Source organism: Falco rusticolus, chromosome 11, assembly GCF_015220075.1.
Source record: "Falco rusticolus isolate bFalRus1 chromosome 11, bFalRus1.pri, whole genome shotgun sequence".
NCBI lineage: Eukaryota > Metazoa > Chordata > Aves > Falconiformes > Falconidae > Falco > Falco rusticolus.
The window spans coordinates 31,718,548-31,744,306 of NC_051197.1; the positions used below are offsets into that span (position 1 = coordinate 31,718,548).

The 25,759-nt window shown below is 40.4% G+C and overlaps 1 protein-coding gene across 1 annotated transcript in view; it reads left to right on the top strand.

Annotated features, from left to right (window-relative positions):
• Window positions 1–25,759, top strand: part of HMCN1 (hemicentin 1) — a 202,423-nt gene that overhangs the window by 122,758 nt on the left and 53,906 nt on the right. Inside the window, exons 41-54 of the mRNA XM_037404235.1 lie at window positions 3,208–3,383; window positions 3,690–3,786; window positions 5,674–5,796; window positions 7,515–7,676; window positions 8,385–8,666; window positions 9,836–10,003; window positions 13,570–13,683; window positions 17,180–17,266; window positions 17,848–18,039; window positions 18,799–18,972; window positions 20,179–20,292; window positions 21,687–21,832; window positions 23,733–23,883; window positions 24,595–24,798. Of these exons, the coding sequence (XP_037260132.1) occupies window positions 3,208–3,383; window positions 3,690–3,786; window positions 5,674–5,796; window positions 7,515–7,676; window positions 8,385–8,666; window positions 9,836–10,003; window positions 13,570–13,683; window positions 17,180–17,266; window positions 17,848–18,039; window positions 18,799–18,972; window positions 20,179–20,292; window positions 21,687–21,832; window positions 23,733–23,883; window positions 24,595–24,798 (2,190 nt within the window). The remainder of the gene's footprint in view (window positions 1–3,207; window positions 3,384–3,689; window positions 3,787–5,673; window positions 5,797–7,514; window positions 7,677–8,384; window positions 8,667–9,835; window positions 10,004–13,569; window positions 13,684–17,179; window positions 17,267–17,847; window positions 18,040–18,798; window positions 18,973–20,178; window positions 20,293–21,686; window positions 21,833–23,732; window positions 23,884–24,594; window positions 24,799–25,759) is intronic.

The window sequence follows — 25,759 nt, forward strand, 5'->3', positions numbered from 1 at the left end:
TGTCTTGATTTCTTGTAACCTGTAGAAGATGCCGGTTTATATTGCCTTCTTAGAGATCATCCATGATGTGCAGATACCAAAGAGCATGGCATACCGCCAGGAGGGATGCCAGCGAGTTTGACTGAAGCAAGTTTTAATTTTCCTTGGACAGCTCAGTGGTTTTGTACACTGGTGAAATGAAGATGAACAATGATCTGCCTTTTGTTTTAGAAATCTTACGGTACCAGAGGTGGAGAGGGGGTTTTGGAATTGAAGAGCCTTTGTGGTTTTGCTTCTGCTTTCAGTAAGTCAGTGAAGTGAGAACTGTTTTAACTGCCAGTCTCCAGCTTTATGGCAATCCTAAGCAGAAGTCTGGAAAATCTTGCAAGAAAAGTTCAAAGTTTGGATGTTTTCTAAGGTGAATAAGAACAGCTGGCCAGGTTACTTGTTTTTGAGTTTGGCTTTCAGAATTGATTTCCTTGTAAAATGCACTGTGGTTAGGATACTTGTGACTTGAGTCATGGCTACTTCTGCATCTGCAAGGAGCAGTTCAGAAGGTCAGGACTCTGGCATGGCGTGTAAGCTCAAGGTTAACATAGGCTGGAACATTTTATGCCTAGAACAGGGAATATCAAGGTCCCTTTTGGAGTCTGAGGACAGGTGTGTATGTATATGTAACCACACAAGTGGCACGGTTATGTTTGTTATTTCTCTTTTTATTTTCTGGAACCTCTGTCCATTTTAGCTAGATGAAATTCAGAGTTGGTTAGAAGTTGTGTATGTTTAAAATCACTGTTGTATTAGAAGCTGGCCAGGGTTGAGCTCAGCTTCAGGGCCATCCTGAGTGAGGCTGTCACCAAAAAGTAATACTACTCTTAGGACTTGCCTCATATGGGTAATCTAATTAAGAAGTCACAGGAGGAAAATAATTTGGAGTGCAGTTGGAGCTGAGATGGTTTAAATGTGTGGTGCATTGAGCCAGTCTAGGAGTTGGAACAATCTGGGTAACATATAGAGTTGCTATGAGCATAATTAGATTAATTTTAAATCCTGTTCCTTCAAAAACAAATGCTTTAGTGTCTGTCTCTATTTCATAAACTCAGTTTCCTTTTGAACATATTTCAATTAATTTAGCTGAGAGGAAAAGTAACTGGTGGAAATGTATTTGGAAATAAATTTGCCTTCTGCGGTAATGGATCAGCTTCCAATTTTCAGTTCCACAACACTCATAAAGAATCTGAGCCTTTGTGAATTCTACAAAGAAAGTAAGATAAACAGATTTTTTTTCAGTTACTATATTTCTTATCCACAGAGACCAGACTTTTCCCTAAATTATTTCCAAACTGTGAAATCAGCTGCCCTGCTTAGTCCTTCCTGTGCAAGAAAAACAAAGCTTTACTGTTAATAATATTTTTCAGGACAGCTTGAGAACTGTATTGCTGGTTTACTTGAGTACCACTTTGGGACATTTTTATAATCTTGTGTGTGCTAATTAATTCTGTATCTTTTTGTTCAGAGCGAAGCCCAGAGTATTTCTCACAGACAGTCCCACTGCTTTCTTTCTTACCCCAATATTTTGAGCTATCAGGCATGCCATTTCTGGAGTAACGGATTGCGAAACTACAAAGCGAATGAAATGTGACAATCAAAGTTCTTATATTTGGCCCTGGTCAACTGTTTTGGGGCAAACTGAACAGTCTTAGTACACAACAAGCATAGAAATCCCACTGGATATGTGTAACCAGACAAAGTAATCCTTGCTATAAGCGTTTTGGTTTTGTAAATATTTTAATTGCAGATCTAACATTGTATTAATGTCAAGAGTTTACAGTGAACGTGCTTTATGTTTTTACTTTACAAGAAAGGAAAGGGAATCCATGCATGTGCATGGCAAGTGCCTCCAGTTCTGTCCCCGGCTCTGATCTGGGAGAGGGGACCTCTGGCAGAGAGCTGGTGGTAAGCAACAGCAGTGGAGGTTGAGATAGCCCCACCACTTCTTGCTGTTTTCCAAGTCAGCATGTGTCTGACACTGAACTACTTTAAAACTTTTAATATGGCAATGTTCTGTCAACAACTCAGAGCTGCCTGAGGAGTCTGACAATTTCCTCTGCCCAATGGTACGGCGTGCAGTTACCAAAGGATATTTAGTTCTGCTGTGAATATTGATACAAAGCCATACATGGCAAACAGTTTTCAGGCTTTAATCTTTTCAGTTATTTCATCTCATCGGTCTAATCTTTCCTCCGTGTTCTGTTCAACTCCCACCATGAACACTTTCCCCATGGAAGACTGCTGGCTTACTGTGTTCCAAGCTTTAGTTCTCAGTTGCCTTCTCAGTTCCTTTGTCTTTTTGACTCTGCAAACACAAATAATTTTACAGAAGGAGGTTAAAAAAAGTGTTGTTAAATTTTGACATTATTCAAGAACAGCTAATTGGCTTCAATTTAAATGTCCAGAAGCATGCATTTATTTTTTTCAATCCTACACAGAAAACTTCCATGCTGAAAGCTGATTTTTCTACCCTATAATTCAGAAATAATAGTGTAATAAGGGGGTTATCACTGAAACTGTAGTCAGTACTACAAATCTAAATATAGTGCTCAGTGCCAACAATTGCAATAACTAGCTAGCAGGTACCACACAAAACAGATAGACAATAAAGTAATTGTGTATTATGACTTGATGATTAAGTCATTAACCCATTCACTTGGCTGCAGCCATATAAGTTCTTACTCTGTTTTCTATTTGGCCACCTCTGGACAAAATTCTTCCTAAAGTCAGAATTCTCCTTAAAGCCCAGTATCCGTCTTGGCACTGTTTGGAACAGTTTAAGACATTTTCAGCACCTGGGTCTGGTTATTATCTTCTGAGCCTTTTCACTCACCAGGTCTTTTTCTTTCTAGCAGGAATGTACTTCCCCATTTTTACGTACAGGTGATTTTCCTTTCTGTCTATATTTCAAGTATTTTTTTGCTAGTCTTGGCTTATCTACCTGGTTTCTCTGTATCTGGTATCTCACTAGCATCTATCTTGTGTAGAGGATATTTTGTAAGAAACAAAAATTATTTTGCTGCTTTTTGTGATACAAAGGAGACTTAAGTTGTGTGTCAGGAAGGTAGTGACTGTGATTTTATTTTTGTTAAATGAGGACTGTTAATTCCACGCTGTGTTTTTACTCTGGAAAATATACAATGGCCAAAGGTCCTTTGTTTCGATTTATTGTTGTAGTTCCACCAAACATCATGGGGGAGGAACAAAATGTCTCAGTGCTCATCAGCCAAGCAGTGGAGCTGCTCTGCCAGAGCAATGCTATTCCTCCACCCGTGCTGACGTGGCTCAAAGACGGACGACCCTTGCTGAAGAAGCCAGGTCTTAGCATCTCTGAAGATGGAAGTGTACTGAAGGTAAACTGGGCAGCCAGGCTCCGGTGGTGATTGCTTTCTGGGGAGTTACACCCACTGTGAAAGGTACGAGATACCCATTAGAGACTGGATAGCATTGGGCCCTCTGGCGCAACAGAGGGTAGTGGGTGAGGAGCGAGGGAGGTCATGGACACCTGGATGTTTGCGTACAGATTTTGCAGGAGTAATATTGTATTAATATTTAAGGAGACAGATGTAAAAATAAAATCTGAAACCTGAGCAGCCTCTCCCTGCAAGTTTCATGTATCACAATGTAAGAAGAAATCCGGGTTTTTGTTTTCTTGCTAGATTGAAGGAGCTCAAGTACAGGACACTGGCCGTTACACTTGTGAAGCGACAAACATTGCTGGGAAAACTGAAAAGAACTATAATGTCAATATTTGGGGTAAGATTTATTAAGCTTATTCCAGGAATGGGAATGGGCCTCAGAGTGAAATTATGATGTGATAGTTCATAAAATACGCAACCGCTGAGGTTCATGCAGGGAGATGTTACTGTGTTTGCTGTAGTTTAACAGTCCCAAGAAAGCATGCACATTTTTCAAATTGCTTTGGTTTGGTTCTAAATTAATACCAGCTATTTCGTAGCCCTTTGTCGGGCTGGGATTGCATGTGTGATAGTAGTTTAGAGCTATAACTAACTGGTTTTGTCTCCGTAGTTCCTATTTATGCACTTGAATGCCATTTAAAGTAAACAACCAACTTCCTATTTCTTTAAATGCTGAAGCGTGGAAACTCAGATTAAGAAGGCCTGGTTTACCTAGCTTTATTTGCTCTGCAAAGTTATCAAGAAATAGCTGTAGTAAATTTTTTTCTGTGGCTAGATGGTGAATGTGGCTTAGAACATTTATTTTAATAATTTCTTTTGAGTGTGTTTTCTGCACCGTAATTTTCTCCCCGTATGCAAATTGAAATGTGCCCTTCTTTGCGATTACAAATCAATTTCTTGCTTTGCTTTGAAATCACAAGGCTAGAATTATCTAACAGGGTTTGTAATGATAAAACTACAATTTTTAGTACAGAAATCTGCCATCATTTATTAAAAAGAAACATTCCTGGTGTTTAAATTAGAGGTGGAGATTGTATTACCATGCTAAAGCATATACCCATTTACTGTGTGTGTCATCTTCAGCTCTCATCTCTCCCTCCCCACATTTGTAAGATTTGCAGTGTTGCAGAGGACCTTTGCTGCTGGAGGGGTATGGATTTGTTCTTTTGCTCAGTGAGACCCTTTCAGTAGGATTTTGAGAGGAGGGATGATTCTTTGCTAGTTAGTAGCTTTGCTGGAGTAAGCTTTTAATACAAAGCAAGTACGATAAAGCAGTCAGTCATTCTGAAACTCATACGTACCCAGTACAATAAAGGCCTTTGCAGTCAGTTGTTCGGAAACCATCTGGTTGCTGCTAAATAAGAGTTTGAAGTGTCAGAAGGAGGAGCTGTCTACTGTCATGTGCATTAAAAATGTGCTGGATAAGTTATTCGCTAGTGGAATTTTATTCACCAATTTCAACCTACATTCTCCTCTGCTTTTTTTGGTCTCTGCCTATATTATTTGCATCTGGTAAAAATGGTTCCCTGATTTCAAGAAGGCAATTATCCCTTCCCTAGTGATTGAACCGAAGTTCTTTAAGACTTTGAGAATCAGAGTGAAAACGGTGGTCCCTTTTGTCTGCAGCTGGCTTGCGGTCAGAGCTGTAGAGCAAAGCTGGCACTCTGCTACAGTAGGCAATCAAAGGGATGAGGTCCTTAGCCCTGGATGTGGCAGTCAGTGTGTTGATGCAGGAAAAATCCAAAGGAAAAACTTAGGCTGAATTTTAAAAGTCACTTTCCACCTAATCATAGAGTCACAGCATGGTCTGGGTTGGAAGGGACCTTAAAGATCATCTGGTTCCAACCCCCATGCCACGGGCAGGGACACGCAGTAATATCTAGAGCTTTATGAGCTAAGGCTGTGAATGTGGCAGGCTCTTCGAGTTGGAGTCAGTTTACATCCTTCACAGAAACGGCTTTGTTCTGTGAAGTCCACTCAAAAGTCAGCCAGAAATTGAGCCTGTGCACGCACCAGACCTCAGAGGCTGGAAGGAGAGATGCAGTCAGTCGTAAGTATATTATTCCCTACCCAGGGTCTGGTTTGCATTGCCAGCAAGAGAATACAACCCTTGCAATTGCTTCAGAGCCTAACAAGACAAATGTGTATGAGGGTCATTTGGGTCTGGTTGTTGGTTGATGATGTTTTGTTTCAAATGCTGCAATTATTTGACATTTCTTTTCAGTGTCACCAAATATTTATGGCTCAGATGACATCTCTCAACTGACTGTAACTGAAGGGAGCCTGATAAGCCTGATATGTGAGTCTAGTGGCATCCCACCACCCAGTCTTACCTGGAAAAAGAACGGTGGGTAACTGTCCATTGTCTGTTTTATAAAGAAAATGTGCTAATTCTGACCTACCGGTTTTTCTTTTTTCCTGTGAACATTTTAGATGGTGTGTTCTGAGGAGTTCAAGCATGCAGATATCTAAACAGTCCCGATACTGAGTAAAATGAATGGCAGTAGTAGCTTATTCCCTTGTCTCTAACTCACCTCTCCTTGGATTAGCTGTTGTTCCTAAAGGTGTGTGGGAGAAGCACAGTGCAGAGATGCCTGAGCTGCCTTAAAAATGGACTGTGAAGCACTTAACCCCTCTCAATATGCTTATTTACCATGGTGCAACAAGACTTACCTGTGGATCCCAGTCGGCTGGGCTGCGAGTCACTGTGGAGTCCTGGGGTGTTGCATTGAGGGTCTCTGCCCCGTCATCCAGTCCATAACATAGCCCTATTCTCTGAGTTATTTTTAAAATTGCAGCCATGGCATGCTGCCAAGTGATGAAAATACATCTGGTTGTAGTAATTGCTTTTGCGATTTACTGAAGCTTTCTCTCATCCCATCTTAATATTTAAGAGCAGTCTGCACACCTTTTTGCTTTAGGGGTTAAAGTAACGTTGACAAACACTTCCTTGTGAATCCATAGACAAATGCAGGTGCTCTTTAGCACGTCCTTTTAAACATGGACACCGTTGGAGACAGAATATTAGACAAAATATGATGTTGATCTCTTCCAGTGTGGTAAAAGTGTTATTAATCACTTGCCTATTCATCTCTGTTTTTCTAGATGACACAATTAAGTGTGGTATGTGCCTACCTTAATTAATTTTGGCTTGTGGAAAGAGCAGATTTTAATTAGAAAACACTTTTTCAAATGCATAGAATTTTCAGTGAAAACAAAGTTTATCAATTTATTTTTAAATCCTGTCTCTTGGAAGCCAAAATCGCATATTCTAATAATGTACTGCAAGGCTAAAGCGTATACACTTAAATGGCAGAAAGGAAACTTAAACCTTTTGGAAAGTCTAGAAGGGCAGTTGGAAAGTAATGCAGTTTTGGATGTTACTCGAGAGCCAGATTTTTCATCATGTTTGACATTTGGTGTGCTTGTTCATAGAGAGGATTTTAAATGCACAAGTGGGAAATGAAAATTCAGCTTGTAAGAGTTACCAGCGGCAGGTATATTCCTGTTCTCACAGTGTCTTCCTGCAGTTTGTAAAGATGAAGATAGTTGCCTAATCAGAGGTCTCCAAGATTGAAAATTCTGATCAGAGAACACAATATTATTTTGCTGTCACATTTCTGCTGAGGATTTCCTGGGCTATGCGCATGTGCTGTGTGACACACAATACACAGATGGTCTGGCGTTGAAAACTGAATTACATGTTTCTAAGTGCTGGCTGTGCTGGGTGAGACAGTTAGATACTGGACAGTGAGTCAGCTTTTACTGGAAGTGTTGAATTTGCTGCTCAGTGGAAGTGTCCAAAACTTTCTGGGTGGATGTGAGGGTGGTGAGTTATTGTGCTTTAGCTCGGGTTGCTGTATGCCACGAGGTTGGCAGTTCATATGGGTCGTTCTCAGAAGCTACTTGCGTAAAGTTTCTGATATTTGGGAAGACTGAAAGAGCAGTTCTGAAAATGGACAATTGTGCAGCTCAGTAATTTTAAAATGAGCCGGTAGACTTTACGCCATGTGAACAAGCTCATTACATTTTCTATATTTTTATCTGAAAGAATGTCTCTTGCAGGCTCTCCACTGGTGGCTGACCTTTCTGGAAGGGTGCGGATATTATCTGGAGGCAGACAGCTACAGATTTCAATTGCTGAAAAGTCTGATGCTGCATCTTACACTTGTATTGCTTCAAATGTAGCTGGAAGTGCAAAGAAAGAATACAGTTTGCAAGTATACAGTAAGTTACCATGAAAAATTCTGCTCATGGTTTACCAACAGAGTTACATTATGAAAATGTTACCACTACAGTGATGCTAAGCTGCAAGATTTTCGGAGAGTAATGTCTAGCTATAGGACAATTTAAGTGTACTCAGAGGAGAATGTTAAGTGGTTAAAATTTTGGCAAATTGGACTCGGAGCTTGACCAAGGCATTGCCATAGGCCTGTTGAAAGTGCATTTGACCACAGATGATTAGGGATGTAATGTTTTTGGGTAGTGTAATGTTTCTCATCATCAGACTGTAGTGGTGATGACAACTAACTGAACTTGAATTTCCCTAAGATTTTACTGCTACTTCTGTATTTTGGTCAGGAATAAAAGGAGGTGTTTTAAAACAATCCAATGAAAGAGAAGAATCTTCAAAAGTCTGTAGAGATTGACAGCATTTGGGGCGGTCTTTTTAAATTTTATTTTTTCTCCTGTTTGCATTTTTAAAAATACTTTTACTTCATGGGATAGAGGAAGATGAGAGGAGGTTATTTGTTGTTCCTGTGGAAAATGCTATGAATTACAGAGTGCTCCTAACTGATTTGCCAGCAGTAACCTGCCATAACTGGTCTTTATTAAAATGCTTATCTGTCAGACTTTATTGCTCTGTTCAGAAACAGGTGAAGATCTTGAAATGTGCCTTCCAGTGGACTTCTACACTGTGTTTTTCTTTCTTAGTTCGACCAACTATATTAAACAGTGGTAGCCACCCATCAGAAGTTGTTGTCACCCAAGGTAATGAAATTTCCTTGGAGTGCAAGGTACAGGGCATTCCAGAACCAGCAATCACATGGATGAAGGATGGCCGTCTGCTGGGCCCTGGAAGGGACGTAGTGATACTTCACGGTGGTCGCTTGCTTCAACTGAAAAATGCCCAGGTGTCCGACACTGGCCGCTATGTCTGTGTTGCTGCCAGTGTGGCAGGGCTATCTGACAGAAAATACGACTTAAATGTTCATGGTGAGTATGTGCAAAATGGGCAGAAACAAATTAGACGTCAAAATTCACCCAAGGACATCCAGGAAACAGTTGTGTAGCTAAATGCACCACCTATATATACTGCAGCCTTTACATGTGATGCAGTTTCAATTGCACCATTACAAAAATCCAAACCCAATTCTATAAATCTTGAATTTAAAAAACTTACCTCTGTCCCTGTTAATATCAATCCACCCCCAGCTGCTCCATCTCCCGAGAGGCGAAAACCAAGATATGGTATAATTTTATATGATACTGGGGTGAGTCTCATGATGGGAAGTTTTCTATTGGAGATAGAAATCAAGGTTTAACCAAGAACACCCTGCTTGTGGCCACTACCAGAGGACCGTTACCCAAGGATGGCCCGAATCTCAAGTATCTGATTATTCTACATAAGGGAAGCGGATAATCAGAGGAATTGAAAGATGGCACCTCCAACTATAATTAATTCCATATTTTGACTTCATGGCATTGATCCGAGAATTACACTAACACAGGAATTCTTATTGAAAACAAGAGGCCAAAATTATTGACTAGTTGTATTTTTTTTATTTGGAATATTTGCTGTACTGTATTATCAAACTTCTGGGTAGTAAAGAGAAACTTCAAACCTCCTCAAGCTACTCAGAGTGCTGGAGGATGTTGGTCAGGCTTTGACCTCAGGCTTTATGTTCTAAGGTATGAACTGTAGAACTGCAGAACTGCTTCTGAAGTGGAAATACTCTTATTCCTAGCAGAGAAAATCTAAAAATAAATTTGTGGTAGTTATTTTAATAGAGGGTTATTCTTTCCATTAGAAAAAGCATGGTTCCATTAGTTCTGTCAGGGTTAGAATTTTCCCTAGTGTTTCATTAGATACTGGAAATCATAATTAATGTAGAATGGACAGAACTATTATGAACTGTTATTTGCTATGAATCTTAAGCCATGAAATAAAGGTAATAGAACTGATAAAACTGGATTTTAATATTTCCATACTGTTAAACAGTAAGAAATTGTCATGAGTGCATAGTATTAGATGTCTCAGTTGTGTAGTTCTTCACTTGCTAAGCTTGTCTTAGTGAATTATTATTTGGATGACAGAATGTTTTGAGAGGAACAGTAATTTTTATTTGTTCTGAAATACGACTTTCCTTTACTCTTTTCTGTAGTTCCCCCAAGTATTGCTGGTTACCTGCAGATGCCTGAAAATGTTAGCATTGTGGAGAAGAATCCCATCTCTCTGGTTTGTGAAGCTTCAGGAATTCCCTTGCCATCAATAACATGGCTCAAGAATGGGTGGCCTGTCACTTTGAACAACTCAGTGCGAATCCTCTCAGGTACAAAAGCTGTAGTCATTTTAAAAATTAAAAAAAAAAAAGGGAAGGGGCCAAAGGGCCCTCTGCATCTACAGTGCTGTTATTTCACATGCAAGAAGGTTTGGTTTAATCATCTATACAAACAAGGAGAGAAGAGAAGCTGTTACTCGATTCCAAGCTTTTCAGTAAATGGGGTCAGACTGGCTGGAGTGCCTGGTGAGTAGCTAGTGTAAACGATTGAAGTTGTTGCCAAACGTTATGTGTATGGGCCAAAGGCGTGATAATTGTTTGGTCTGTGACATGGATTAAACTGTAATCCTGGCTGTTATGCTAGTCCAGCGCTTATTTCCAGAAGTATGGTAGATGATAACTCTGGCTTTGTCAGTGCCAGTATGTATACTGCGTTACGCTCTCATTTGATGAGTTTTCTCTACCTCTTCCCCTTCACGTGTTCTCAAGAGGAAAAATCTTTGAGAGAATGAATACAAATGACAGCAAACAGAACACATCTTTCACTTCTGTGGCTCTGTCTATTAAAACAAAGGGAAACCTGTTCATGAGCCTCAGAAATTAATGCATGTAAAATACTTCCCTGGCCATGGAGCTAAGTGAATATGATCTTCAGAATGTTATCTAATAAAAACTGGAATTAGATGATCAGTCAAAGACAGCACAGAACACTGCATTAGCAGGAAGGCTAGTCCATAGGATCTGGAGAAACTTATGCTAGGCAAGCAGAGAAACAGGTCAAATTCATCAGGGATCTCAATTTTCAGGCTGGAATAACCTACAAAAAAAGTTCAGGTGCCTCTTTATGATGGTAGTAATTGACAGAGGTGTCTGAAATATAGGAGTGGCTTGGTATCTGTTCCTGTAAAAAATATCTTCCTGCAATACCATAGAGAAGTGAGAGTACTTGACTGGCATCCACAGTGCTGTTAAAGCTTTGTGTTTACAGTAGGAAATTGAGTTAGCAGCCCTTGAGATTACAAATGGAAAATGCATACCAGGCAGGCAGTACGTTTTGTGTTGACTTCATGTGTCTGGGGCTCAGCTTTTTGGAGGGTGTAGAAGCAATTAAGTATTTGGTTACAACTGAGATCTTTCTTTGATCTTGGGTTTGCCCTCACAGCTAGAAATCTCATGAAAGTAAGTTTTGATGAAGTTTCTAATACTCTGACATAGCCACCATGCGAAGTACAGCATGAGCACAAGGAAACTGTCAGATGGGTAAAGGAACTGGAAGGTATTTATAAGCTCAGCTATGACTGGATTTGAAGCTGAAATGTTTCAGGATTTTTTTTTTCATCAGTGTAGCTTTAAACATTACAGGTAGTCCTGGCCTCTGCTTTCCTGTTTTTACATATGGCACATGGAAAAAGGAGTGGGTGTCTGATTATTATCTGGTTGGTGTGCCTTCCTTTTTGTGTGAAGTTGCCATCAACAAAAATAATGTCTTCTGGGCTTGACTGTTTCTGTTCTGTCTGTTGATTTCTACACCCACGCTAATTCACCACCCGGATTGCCGAGTCAAGAAGGGTGAGAGACAAAAAGATGTTTATTGTCCCTGAACGTTAGCTGCAGTGGGAGTGGGGAAACGTGCCAGAACTTAGTGCTTTGTTTTCCAGCAAACTTTGTGCTTCAGAAAACTACAAGTTGTGGTAGTGAACTGTAGCCAACATGGCATTTGGAACTTTATTTGTGCTTGTACAGCTGTTAAAAAACAAAAACAATAACAAAATCCCCCTCTTAGCTAATTTAGGAGGTGGAATACTTTGCCAAAGGAAGATTTTGGTTCTGTTGATTGAAAACATACTTGGCATTGCAGATGATTTAAATGTGTGGACACACTGCTGGCAACTTCTAAGCTGTTAATGCAGATATTACACTGATGTTTTCTTTTGATGATGCTTCCTATATATCCTTTAGGAAAAAAAGAAAAAAAATTCCACTGTACCATGTCTGCTTTCATTGCAGACCATGCGTTAAGCTGTATAATAGCTTTAAGAAGGAGAAAAGCTTTTAGCTTTTAATAAGTTTTAGCTAAATGTAGAAAATTCTATCCTGCCTGAGCAGTGGAGCCCTGGGTGTGCTGTGGTATGTGATACCAGTGAAAGTCAGTGTCTCCTGCAGGCAGGTATCTGCTTCATTTTCCTTATGTGGCTTGTTCACGTGTGGATGGGAGAAGGGATAAGGGCACATGAGGCTGCTCCCGAGCCTTCCTCAGTCTCACAGTACTCCCCCCAGCAGGTGGGATTCCTTGGGCAGAGGCACATCCATTACCCAGGTCAGCATCTTTTTTTCCTTCAAACCCCTTGACCACGACCATACGTTTCTGGGATATATCCCAATAATGAGACCCTGTGGATATCTGCAGGCAGGAGATGCACAGTTCAGATGTGAGGTACTGTGGTAATCATTGATAATGTGAGAGCTGCTAATAAGAAACTGGAAAAAGCTGAAGGGTGGCCACCACATTCTTTTTCACACTTAGATGCTCACCGATGTTTGTTTTGCTGTTCCTTTGCCAAAAAGGAAGCAAAGAGAAGTAACTCTGCTATGGCAAAGCAGGGATATTCTTGGTCCTTTGGTCAAATATACTTGCAAATCTTTTTCCTTTTAAACTAGCATGCCTGTGCAAATGTGTTCCAGCAACTGCTCTGCTATAGTGTTAAGAGAAATCTGTTACTTTAAAACATTACTTGTAAACCAGTACTATTGTCACCTGTCATTATTATTGATGGCACAATTAATACAAATGCTAAAAGAGAGGGGTGGGATTTTATTCCTTATCTGTATATGTGCAAATAACTTTAAGGACTGTTTGTATGTGTTGATAAAAATAAGCTTATGTATACATACCCAGCCACCTCTGATGAGGCTTCGTTATTTTTCCCATATAGTCATTTAGATTCTCTGTATAGCAAAGTACTCAGGAACTCCCGCTGCCTGAGGCACTGTGTTCTGTCCCATTTCCCTGCATGGGAGTACGTGCAGAAACCCTGCATATTGCAAACACAGCGTTCCCTCCACGTCCGAAGTGTCTGCACCGATCGATAGATCATGTGTGCACTGTACCCCTGTATGTAGTTTGAGTGACCTGTGTGGAGCGTGTTCCATCTCTGTGCCAGTGCTGCAGGTGGTCTTGAACTTTGCAGTGATCATTCTGGTTGGTCACTGACTTCATCCAGAAATTCCTGGAAAATGTCTGACTACCTCACAGTTCACTTAAATGTAATTTCTGGAGGGGGGAAAAAAAAAAGGGGGGGATGTGTCAGGGTAGTTTGTAAGTTACTAATTAGAAGGAATAGTATGATCAGTATTAAGCACAGATCTAAAAGCACTGAGGAGCTGAGGGCCTGAGCAGACATAAAGAAGTGATGGGAGTAGGAGTAAGGTCCGTCACTTTCTCTTCCTGTTTTTCAACAAAAGAAAGCATATTAAATAAATCGACTACATTAAAGAAAATCAGAGCTGTAAATTTACCCAAAACATTAAAAAGAAAGTTACAGGTTGGCACAGACAGTTTGGGAGCATGTTGGTTGGAGCAGGACTTCAATGTTGATGTTTTTTGGCTTTCTCGTCAGGGGGCAGAACGCTCCGTTTGACACACACGAGTGTAGCAGATGAAGGTCAATATACCTGTGTAGTGACCAATGCTGCAGGAGAAGTGAGGAAGGATTTTGACCTTTCTATTCTGGGTAAGTATGTGATAATTTTAATTATAGTAGAAGATGATAAGGGGGTCTACCCTGTCCTTTGCTGGTATTTTAAAAATTGTTATGCTAAAACCTACATCCTTAGGGGAGGGGGGAAAAGTGAATTTGCTAACATGGTTCAGAAAATCAGGTTTTAAAAAGAACTTCTATATGTGAATTTGCTGTTTGTTAGTTTTAAAAGGAAGATTCTTTGGGCATAATTTGGAGTAAATGGCAGTTACTTCAGTTTTGTGGTTTGTTTGTTTCTTTTCTGGAAAGGAGCTGTGTCTATGTAACTGGCTTCAGTCAGGTTGTTGCTTCAGTGGGAGAGAAGTCTTGGAGATGCCCATGGCTGGATTCCCATCCTCTCTTTCTTGTTGCTCATAGCTTCGCTATCCCTTGGGTGTCATGAACAAGTGAATCAGTTCATAGGTGATCTGGAAGGGTGGCTTTTTTGTGTTTTCCTGGTCAATTTAGCTTTCAGCCAGATCGGTTCCCTACTGGTTCAGCACACAGCCTATAAATGCCAGTTTTGGTGAAAGGAAGATAACAAGAGTCGAGGGGTCAGGGGAATAGCGCAATTTCTTTTGGCACCGGCCTGAATTTCAGTCAAAAGAAAACTACGGCCCCAGGAAACCATATGAAATTCATGTAACTGTTGTATCTAGTGCTCAAATGCAAATAGATGCAATGCTGTATGATATTACTCATGAATTAAAACCAGCAGTGCTGGGTATAATATGTATAGCTGAGTGGCATGATGGTAATAACCTCTCGCAACAAAGACATGAAGGCAGAGCCAGAACCAACACTGACATTAAACACTGGAGCTGGAACTGTTTCTGCAAAATAAAGATCTTTGATCCAGTGGAAGCCTTCAGTCTGTAGAACCTTTGGTATTGGGAAGGATATAAACCAAGTGTGGTAGTGGGTGATCCTGCTAATGTATTTAGACAAGGACTGGCACAGCCAGCTCTTTAGATAGCTATTTGGAACTTTTAATACGTAATTTTGTCACTTACTTTTAAAAATAAAACCAGTGTTTTCCCCCGAAAATACTGCTTTTCAGGTTAGTAACTGTTATTTTTATCAGTAATTACCAGGCCTGATGCAGGTTGTCTTACAGCATTACTGTAAATCATTTTCCTGTAAGTTGCTTTTCTCTAAGGTGCTGAGCGCTGTCAGCTTCCTTTGCCTTCAGCTGACTTAGGCACACTCAGCCTGTCAATGATAACTCACATTCATGTCAGTTCATGTTTATTTGATGAGCTCATGGAAGTGTAACTCTGGTAGAATGGAAGAGATGGGTAAACACTGAAAAGCATTCATTGTTTTACTGTTTTCTTTGGAGGATTTTAGTAGCAGGGTGTTCTTGAGGGTTCTGGGAATCTCTGTTGCATAGGCTTTGTTTGCCTTGAAGAAAAATGCTCGGTGAAGCTGATTTCAAGTGGGCTAAGTGGAAAATTCCATTGTTCAGTCTTCTCTTCCCTCCCCCCGGTAATTTCTTTGTCTTTCTAGAGGAAAGTTACTGGAATGTGGCCTGATAGTGACACAGAATATTCACTGGCTGACTGTAAATAAGAACTGTACAGAGACATACCAGTGTTTCTCTAAATTGTCGTAGGAGGTGCAAAAGGCGAGCAAGTTTGCATGGAGAGCTTGGTGTAATAAGCATAATATTTACGCATTTGCAAAGTATTTGGTGTGGCTTTGTCAGATTTCTGAAATTAATGCGTGTTGACATCTTACTGTATTATTTTGGGGCCAAAGTGATGAGCTGGTCTGTTTATGAATAGTAACTTTTGACTTGACTTACAAGTCCTGAACTTTATGGCTTTAGGTTGTATTTTCCCCCACCTAATTCCTTCAGTAGTTAATGCATCTTTGTCTCATTGCATTTGGACACTAGAAACCATACAAAAGTCTGTTTTGCATTGCTTGTACAGTCACAGCAGGGAATTTGATCGTAACTGCATCACCAGTGGGTGACCGTGCCAGTACTGGCCACATCTTCCTGCACGCTGAAGTCTGCTCACCCGCATCTCCCCGTGCGTCCTGTTCGGTGGCCAGCTTTTAGCCACACTGCAGTAGTAGTATCTTTGCCATTCCAGTCAAGTGAGATACAAACCTCTTTCAGTTTTTTTTTCCTTCTTCACTCTAGTTTGTGTCTTTTATTATTTCAGAAATCTGGTGTAATGTTATTTTTCTCTGTTGACAATAAATGTTGCATATTGCCGTGATTTGTGTTTTTATAAAACTTTTGCTTCCAACTTAGTGGTGGATCATAAATAATCTGCTGAATATATTTTATTTCCTCTTTCTTTAGTCTTCTGTTTAAGCTGAAAGTCTGCATTTGGTAGGATATTAAAGCATGGTATCTGGCTCCCTAGTCTGGCATTTTTGTTACAAAACTTTGCAAAGTCCTTCTGAGATTGGGCTTGCTTTCTTATAACTATAGAACTCCTTTTCAATGTGTTATACCCCCGACCTACTTTGATTTGTTGTGCCATTTTCTGCTGGCCTGAATCTACAAATGCCTCTATCTTGAAAGAAATAGTTGATCCGAGCTCTTCACCCCCGCAGCTACTTACCAACGCACTCATAATCTGGCCTCCTTCATCCAGAAGCCGGTGAGGCTGTGCAGTCCTGTTGACCAGGATTATTTGGAAACATGTCATCGAGTGGTCAGCCGTATAGTAAGGGTTTCCTTGTATTGAGTTAGCTATTTCAGGGATGCATAGGTATTTTAAGGTATTGTCATCTGTTTCCCTAGAGAAACATAAGTTTGTCCTTTAGACCTATATAATTTGTTCAACTGCCTGTATGGAGTTAGCTGCATTTACATAAAACGCCTGTATGCCTTTATGCAGCATCGACTTGTTGGTAATCTATTGTATTGCTTTGAGCATGCCGGTAAGGGAAGAAAAAACCCCACGTAGTATGTGAATAGATAAGCTCTTCCCCACCCCCACCCCCACCCCCCCCCAGTATATTCTTTCCCTAGAGTTCTAGATAGATGCTTTCAATTACTGTTGGAAACCAAACAACTCTTCAACTTAAGCACGTGGTTTTGCACAAGTAAATCACTTGCAGGTTAATATGGGTGATAGAACTTATGCACAAACTTAAAACCTGCTGGTGCATAAAATCAATCTTGGCCCCGCTAACAAGTGCTCAATACCATTGCCCTACTGACTGTACTCAGAAATATTGCCCTACAGACCGTACCGCTCAGCACCCTGAGTATCTCCCTAGCTCTGAAGGTGAAGTGAGACTTATGGATCTGTGGTCCTCTGTTGCCCTTTGTGTGAACTTGTAAGGCTCAGGGGTGCAGAACACAGCTGGTTAGCTATAAGATGTCTCTCACCGGACCTGCTTCTGGTAGATCTGAGCCGTTCATCAGTTGATGGCATTAAGGGAAGCATATGCTGAGATACAGCCTGAGTCTGTCTTTGTTGCATGTAATACTTGCTGATGTTGTTGTCTTGTCTGTTTGCAGTGCCTCCAGGGATTGTCGGTGAAAATAAATTGGAAGATGTGAAAGTGAAAGAGAAGCACAGAGTTACCCTAACGTGTGAAGTGATAGGTAAAAATCTACAATATTACTTATCTTTGCTTATCAAACCCGTGATGTCAGTCATCATTGCCCAGGGAAGTCACCACCCCTGGAGGTATTTAAAAGAAATGTAGATGTGGCATTTAGGGACATGGGTTAGCGATGGGCTTGTCAGTCCTGGGTTAATGGTTGGACTTGATGATCTTAAAGGTCTTTTCTAACCTAAACAGTTCTATGATTCTATGATTTTACAATCATTTGTTCTGAACAGATTGTTTTTAATGGAATTTTTGGTTTCATGGGATTTTTAAATTTCAGATTTAACCATGGTGCTTATGGCAGGACTAAGCAGTCCTTCTTATAAAGGTTGTATAAAATGTAGCCAAGAGGATAGTAGCTGTGATATTTATTCTCTAAAGGCCTGTGGAATTTAAGATGTGTATATTACTTTAGGAGGTTCAAAGAATTTAGAGTGCATATTGCAGTACATGTCTCTGAAGGATGTGTTTTAAAAGGGCATCTGAAACTGTTTTTTCTGTTTTTCAGAAATCTTGGCATATCCTAGAGGCTATACAACAACTAATATTTGCCATTTTCTTTACTCCGTTAAGGGAACCCTGTACCACAGATCACCTGGATAAAGGATGGGCAATCTCTGACTGAGGATGAAGATCACAAGGTCCTGTCCAGTGGGCGTTTCTTGCAAATCATCAATGCTCAAGTCACTGACACAGGGAGATACACGTGTCTTGCATCCAATACAGCTGGAGATAAGAGCAAAAGTTACAGTCTTAATGTACTTGGTAAGACTTGGTAATGTACTTGGTAAGCTGGGCTGGCTCTTGCAGAAAAAATACTCATCTCAGTAAGAAAAAGATAATCATATTTGAATTCTGTAGCACTTTAGTTACAGCAATGCTTAAGTTACCTGTCTACAATTAAAATTTTATAGCTTATTAATTGATAAATAATAGTAGTGTGATAGAAAAAGCAGTGCTGTGCTTCAGATAATATAGAGCTAGAAAGCATGGAACTGCAACAGGACGTTGTATGGAATGAGCAGGACAGTACGTTGGCTTCTTGTGATCCAAGGAGGGAGTATCTGAAGAGCACTTCAGATTGTGATCTCTTCATAAAAGCTGAAACCATCTGCAGTTCTTTTTTTTTTTTTTTTTTTTTAATGACAGTTATTGCATAACCAAGTGCAGACAATGGTGAGTTTGTTTTCCACATCCTTATTTCCTAGGCTCATGCTTCCTACCAGTCTGTGCTCACAGGTTCATCAAGCAGCAGTTCTGCCAGCTGCTGTGCAAGAAGTGGTGGCTGGCGTCCTGGTGACCTGTGTCTGACAAAGGCTCAGGGGGGAGGGATTCCACCGACAAGGGCTGACCCTTGACTTCTGGACAAAACGTAAACCGAGAGGAACATTGTCTGGTTCTAGGTTTCAGTGCACCGCCTCCCAGCTATTTAAGGCTGCAGCCAGATTCCTAGACTGAACAGGGAACAGAAAATTGGCTTTTCACAGAGGTCCTTACTTTGGTTAATAATTTTGTTGTTCCTAGTGTCTCCAACCATTGTGGGTGCAGACAGCCATGGAAATACAGAAGATGTCACTGTTATCCTCAACAGTCCAATGTCGTTGGTTTGTGAGGCTTACTCATATCCTCCAGCTACAATCACCTGGCTGAAAGATGGCAATCCTTTAGAATCAAACAGAAATATCCGCATTTTGCCAGGTAAATTTTTTTGTTGTTATCGAGAAGTAACATCACACTCTATTCTTTTATTGTTTAGTTTCCTGTTACAGATTTTCCTGAAAAATCAAAGGATGTATTTCTGTTAAGTGCAATGTTTGTACTTTGTAGCAATTCCCATTCAAATATTTAAGTGCTTCACAAATAACTGGTTATTTACTTGTATTTTATTCGTATTTAGGTATTTATCCTTTTGTTCCATAAAGCTAAGTGATGGTAAACAAGTTCATTGGAGTTGATAATAATGGTAAATAACTCGAAATTAAGTGTGAGAATTAGATAGTAATATAAACAACATCAGTAAAAAGAACGAGTTGGCATTTTTCTAGGTCATTAGTAGTTTGCCATTTTTAATTTGCGGAGTAACTCTTACCTAGCACATCTATGGAGGTGCAAAACAGGAACAAGCTTCACCGGTAACACTGAAGCAATGTAGATAAACAAGTACTTTAGCGTTGTTAACTGCAGGTGTTCAGAGGAAGGATGCGTTGATACTGGTAGCAAGGAGCTGAATTACTACATGGGGGAATAGTCCTTAGGAATGCAGACTGAAAAGAGCTGCAGCCAAACGAAATAGTGACTCACCTCTGAGAACGCAGACAGTATAAATCATAAGCAAACAAGACACTATGGGAGAGAAACTGATGGACGTCAGAGTTGTAGAGGCCACCTGAAATCTTAAATCCTACTGATTCATTCATGTTTACACTTCTCACGTTGTAGCTGTTGCTTCTGTCGGTTCTCCAGAGGGGGTTAAGGCCTCTTTCAAATGAACTAGTGCTCTGAAACAGGCAGTCCAGAGGCTCATATCCACCCCTGTATGTGGAATAGACTCTTTCTGCTTAGTCTTACTGATTGTGCCTCCTTTCCCTTTTTCTGTGAAGTGCAGAACCCTAAATCACTTTTTTCCTATCTAAATATCTTCAAGAAATTTCTTGTACAGAACTACATTAACAAATCTTCCAAGAATCTGTATGCAACAGGAGTTGTGATCCAAAGCGCTCCTGCAAATTGTGCACTCATTTATTACACAGTATACATGGAGTATATATAAAACAATCGGGTTTTCATGTTTGTTGAAGAGCAGAATTTGGACCAAAGGGTTGAAAGTGTGCTGCAGGAACTATTTAAATAATTGGGAAGCAAGAGTGTAACATAGATGCTATAAAGAATGATGTCTTTTGGAAGGTGGGCGAACACTGCAGATTCTAAAAGCAGAGGAGGACCACGCTGGAAGATACACATGTATAGCCACAAACGAGGCTGGAGAAACTTTGAAACACTATGAAGTAAAAGTCTACAGTACGTAAATACTTACAATTTTATTTTTTTTTCATTTTTCCATTTCTTCCCCTTTGCAGTGTTACCTATCCTGGCGAATACAAGGATCTCTGTTCATAGCTTTGTTTAGCAAACATCTGTATTAGCTCATGGCATTGCTTGAGTAAAGACACCAGAAGAGTTTGCTGTTGCATCCCTTACAAATGCTGCTTTTGGGCTAAAAAATCTTTATCCCACCCAGGGGAAGACATTTAAGAAACATCCAACTCCTGTTTCTTCCAAAATGCTTTTTTTGATACTGATTTTCAAATCAGATGAGTGCAGCACAACGGGAGATGTGAGCAAAGAAACTATGATAGAACAAAAGAGGGGAGGGGACCTGTAACATTTAATTGGAAACTTTTTTGAGTAAGGTAAAACGGGAGGATGCTATTTTTATATCCTTCCATAAAATACCTTATGCACAAAAGCTTTCCCGTTCATGGCTTCCTGTCAGCACATTGTCTTTGAGCGTTTGTGCCTAATACTCTATTTTAATGCTCAAACCCTTAATTATTGGCTGTCAAGCATAATTTTTCATCTATATTTTATTTCCTAGTCTACATTGGAGTTTGGTTTGCTCCCTCACAGTAACTGTGCTGTTATTTTAAGTACACCAAGTCCCTAATAAGGCCCCATTGGATTTGGAATAATGAGAAGATGACAAAAGTTCATTATGGAAGTATGGCTACGTAGCAACATCAAGCTCCCCACTTCCAAATGCCATTGCAACTGTCAGTTATGGTACTGTATGCATTAGGGAGAATTTAAAATTTCCCACTGAAAAAAGAACGGAAAATGCTTTGAAAGCATTTAAAATAATTTAAAAGATATTATGAGACCAGGATGGGGAGTAGCTTAAGAATTTTGAAATGTTCTGGTTTCATTCTGATTCAGAAGGAGACGAGATTTTGCAACACTGGGATTTCAATGGAATGGAAATGTTGAGTTTTGACCAGCTACTCTGAGTGTGGACTTCAGTTCAAACATATGTTTCTGAGAATATTAGTTTCCATTAAAATGCTTTGTAGTACACTGAACTGTAGAGAATTCAAGCCGAACACATAATAAAGTGCTACAGCTAGGTAAGGCGATAGTTAGGTTTGCATGTGTGAAACTGTTGAACACAGTTTTGTATATTTTTATGTATAATACATATACTAAAAATAGTTTAAAATACATATATATATATATGTGTGTGTGTGTGTGTAAAAAAATTAAAATTCACCTATGGGGAAGAGGCAGATTATAGGGGGAATGCACTTCCTTTCCCTGAAGTTATCGTCCAGGTTTTCCCTTTGTCCAGTAAATTTTGAAGTTCTGCATAAGACAGTAAGTTTGGAAAGTCACTCTCGCTCCATTTTGTTTTCGTGCAGTTCCACCCGCCATTAACAAAGGGAATATCTCAGGGATGGGTCTCTCCCCTAAAGAAGTGAAGATCAAAGTCAACCACAGCCTGACCCTGGAGTGTGAAGTTCATGCCATTCCTGCTGCTGCCATCAGCTGGTACAAGGATGGACAGGCCAGTCACAAACTTGATTCCTTCTACCGGGTGCATTTCATACAGAGACAAGTGCATATTCACTGTCACTTGTAACAGGCTCACTTGCAGTGCTGAGGCCAGCAGGAAGTCACCTTCCCACCATCCTGCTGGCAGGATCGCACCCCTTGTGCATCTTAAGATGTTTGCTGTTGGCCGGACCTCTGCAGATTGCCACCCTTGCTTTTTTGTGGGTGCTTGGCAGTGCCACTGAGGTTTCACTGCTGGAGTTTCCAGGGCGTACCGCTGGCCTGGGCTGTAAAGGGGGAGGGTGCTGCCTAGCAGTAGCATCCCATAGCATGGCCACATGTCCCTTTCCCGTTGTGTAAAGTCCCCAAAGGCCCTGTTACACAATGCCCCCATGCTTGGTTCCTCTAAGTGCTGCCCTTGCAGATGTAGAGATCAGCCTCCCACTTGGTTCTGGCAGAGCTCACAAAGCCGCAAAAGCATCTGGATCCTCTGCGAGGGGGAGCGAGGCATGGTTCGTGCCACACACAGTCTTCACAACAACGTGGGTCTGGAGGAGGAGCAGTTTGGAAGGGCACCGCTACAGAATTGCGCTGATGTGCAGTCTACTGGAGGCTGGCTATAAATAAAAAAGAAACAGTGCAATGCTTCCGTAAGAAAGGACAAGATAATCTCTTGCTTTAGCTGTTCTTGAGAGGGCACTTACCGAGTGGCAGGCTGCTGGCCTCTGCAGCTGGACCAGCTCTTCCTGGGTTTGCTGAGCATGCAGAAACAGCTTGGAGTCACAGGAGAGGCTGTGTGTATCTACTGTCTGTTTTGAGCGTATGCTGTAATTCTAGGATCTCCTGGGTCTACTGATTGTATTGCTAATGAAAAATTATGTTGGGGCGAGTTGAGAGGTCCCCAAAGAAAGACAGTGGCTGTAAGCAGTTTGCTGCCACTGTCAGAGCAGCAGTTTTTTCATATGTTGCCCCTGGGTAAATGGCTTTCACTCACATCCACGGACTAAATTCATTGTCCCCTGCAGGCCAGGAGTTCAGGGCTGACTGCCTAATGTGTTCCATTTTCATTAATGAGAGATACAGGTTTATTAGTGTAGTCTCTGCTGTCATGTGTGATGAAAATTTTAGGGACAGTAACACCTTATCCTGTGTATCTGCATTGCTGCTGCATCCGTTTTATGGTCACACCGTGCCCTTGCTGGGCAGCAGATGCTAGTGGTTGTTTGGCTCTAGGGTGAGTTAGATGAGTTGTTCAGCTCATAAAAAACACCTGATAGTTTTACATGTGTAGGTTTTACATCAGCTCATTGACTTGGCCGGTGACTGAACTCATGAGAGCCCTTACCTGCTGTGGACAGCGCTGCTCCTTCCAGCAGCAACTTCCAGCTGGGACTGGGAGTGATGTAAAACCGCATCCTCTTAGGAGACCACCTGCCAAGAGCAGAAAGGTGAAGAAGCAGAGTTTCTGACAACCATGAAAAGAAAACCATCTCCAGGAACATGGAGCTAGGTTCAAGTTTACTCAGGGAGGAAGGGCTTTTGGTCTGAGGGAGAGGAGGAGCAGATGAGAGGAGAGCTGGGCTGCCCCACCAGTGGCCAAGGCTGCCATCCCAAGAGCATCTGGCTTAGGACTGTGTCTGAAGTGGTGGCCCTCAGTAATTTGGTGTCTTAAGCAGCTGCTTGCTTTGCTTAGATCGAAAGCAGACCTTGCTGGAAGCATTAACAAAAACTGAAGGATGTTCTGTTGTTAGGAGTATCAAAACAGACAGAATACCAAAACGTGTTCTTCCTCCCAGTATACTGCCTAGGAAGGATTTTGAAACAAACTGAATGTGACCAGGAGACAGATATTACTTCCAGAAATATGGCTATGTTTTGACAAGTATTAATTTCCATGTAAAATTACATTACAGCCACTTAAACCAGATGATCATCTCATTATCCAAGCTAGTGGCCGGACTCTGCAGATTAAAGAGGCTCAAGTATCAGACACTGGTCGTTACACTTGTCTGGCATCCAACATTGCTGGAGAGGATGAAGTGGAATTTGATGTAAATATACAAGGTAAACAGAGTTCAGATGATAAAATTCTTCTGGTAGCCTTCTTCTCTAATGTTCTGGGATGCTGGAATTCTTTACAATTTTGTATCCTTTAGGCCTGCTTGGTCCAATGCAATGCTTTTATGTTTTGTATGATTTTCATTTCATGTATATTTTGCTCATTTTTAAGAAATACAGTATTTGATTATTCTTTCTTTCATATTATGTGACCTATGCAGTATTTCTGAAGTCAGTGGAACGACATAGTAACTCTGATCTTCCTATAAATGACATGAAAAAGTTTTAATTCAGCTTTAACTAAGCTGTCATATTTTATTAATCTGTACTAAGTAGTACTTACAGACCCCAGACAAAAGCTGTCCATTGGCCTACACACTATATGTGAATACAAGAAAACAATCATTACTTATTTCAGAAAATTTAGCTGAAATTATAACCAGAGGACTTACTCTTTAAATATTATAGTTGATTAATACCACCTGTGTTTTGTTATCAGGTATTCTTACACTGTTATTTATTAGTCTTCAGAAAATACCCAGTAAATTGCTCAATTATTCATTCTGGTGAAAAGAACTAGAATTTTCCTGGGTGATTTGAATTGAGGGGATGGGTTAGTTTAATACACTTAATTTTTACTGCTGGTATTTTAACAATTCTTTAAAACCAGCTGTTTCTGCTGGAAAATTCTAATGTTTTTCCCCTCCTGGGTTGTAGTTCCTCCTAGTTTCCAAAAGCCTTACAAAGAATGGGAAGCTGGTAACACAGTAGATACAGGAAGAGGTGGAGAAAGTAAAGATGTGATTGTCAACAATCCCCTTTCGCTGTACTGCGAGACCAGTGCTGTTCCTCCCCCAGTTCTTACGTGGTACAAAGATGGCTATCCTCTGAGCTCCAGTGATAAAGTACTAATATTACCAGGTGAGTATTAAAATGTCACACTCTGACCTTAAGAAATGGTGTTAGTGCTAGTATTTGCATAGTAATAACAAACCTTCCCCCTTCAAAACTCTGCTTTAATGTTCTTTTCAGACTTTCTTGACTGGAAATGTTTCTCTCTGGTCCTTGGACTAAGCTGTTTCCTTCTTTCATTTAAAAAAATCATCCCTAAAATGGTGTGAATGTGACCACTTAACTTTTATATGATGTGTTGAAAAATGAAATACAACAATGATGCCTTCTCCCTGATGTGTTCCTGATTTATTGGCTTGTTAAGTTTTGCTTTGGCAAAATCGTAATTGGTGTAGAAAAGCCTCTCAACCAGGGAGTGAGGGATGCAAATAATGTTTTAGCAGAAAAATGACCACGAGCTCCTACTTAACGTCATACGGAAAAGGGAAAAAGGTGCTTACGATGCTGAGAGTACAAAAAGGGAGCCTTCCTGTGCAGAGGATGGTTTGGGATGGCGTGTGTAAAGAAGGGCAGTGGTGGGGATAATGGCTTTTTGTCCGGCTATTGCTTATCTCTTGGGACACCAATGACAGCCACTCCCAAAATGTATTCCCAATGTGTGCTCTCTGAAGCCATTTATGCGGCTATGCTTTGAATGAGGACTAGAGTGAAAAGTACCTGTAAGCTTCAGAAGTAATTTTTTTCTGTTTGGAACAGCTTTATCAGAATATTATGTGCTTATATTTTCTTCTGTCCTTGGTCACCTTGCTGAGAAATATATCTTTTTGATTGAAAAATAATGTCTGGCTGCATATTGCTGAAGAATGTTATTTCTTTATGTGGAATTAATTAGTCTTTTTTAACATTTCAGTATGGACATTGCTGAATTCCAAGTATCTGCCAGTAGAAAAAGTAGCTAGAAATAAAAGTGTTCAGTTACTTATAATTCAGAACAAATGTTGACCATTCATAAATTTGCTTGCTCAGGTCT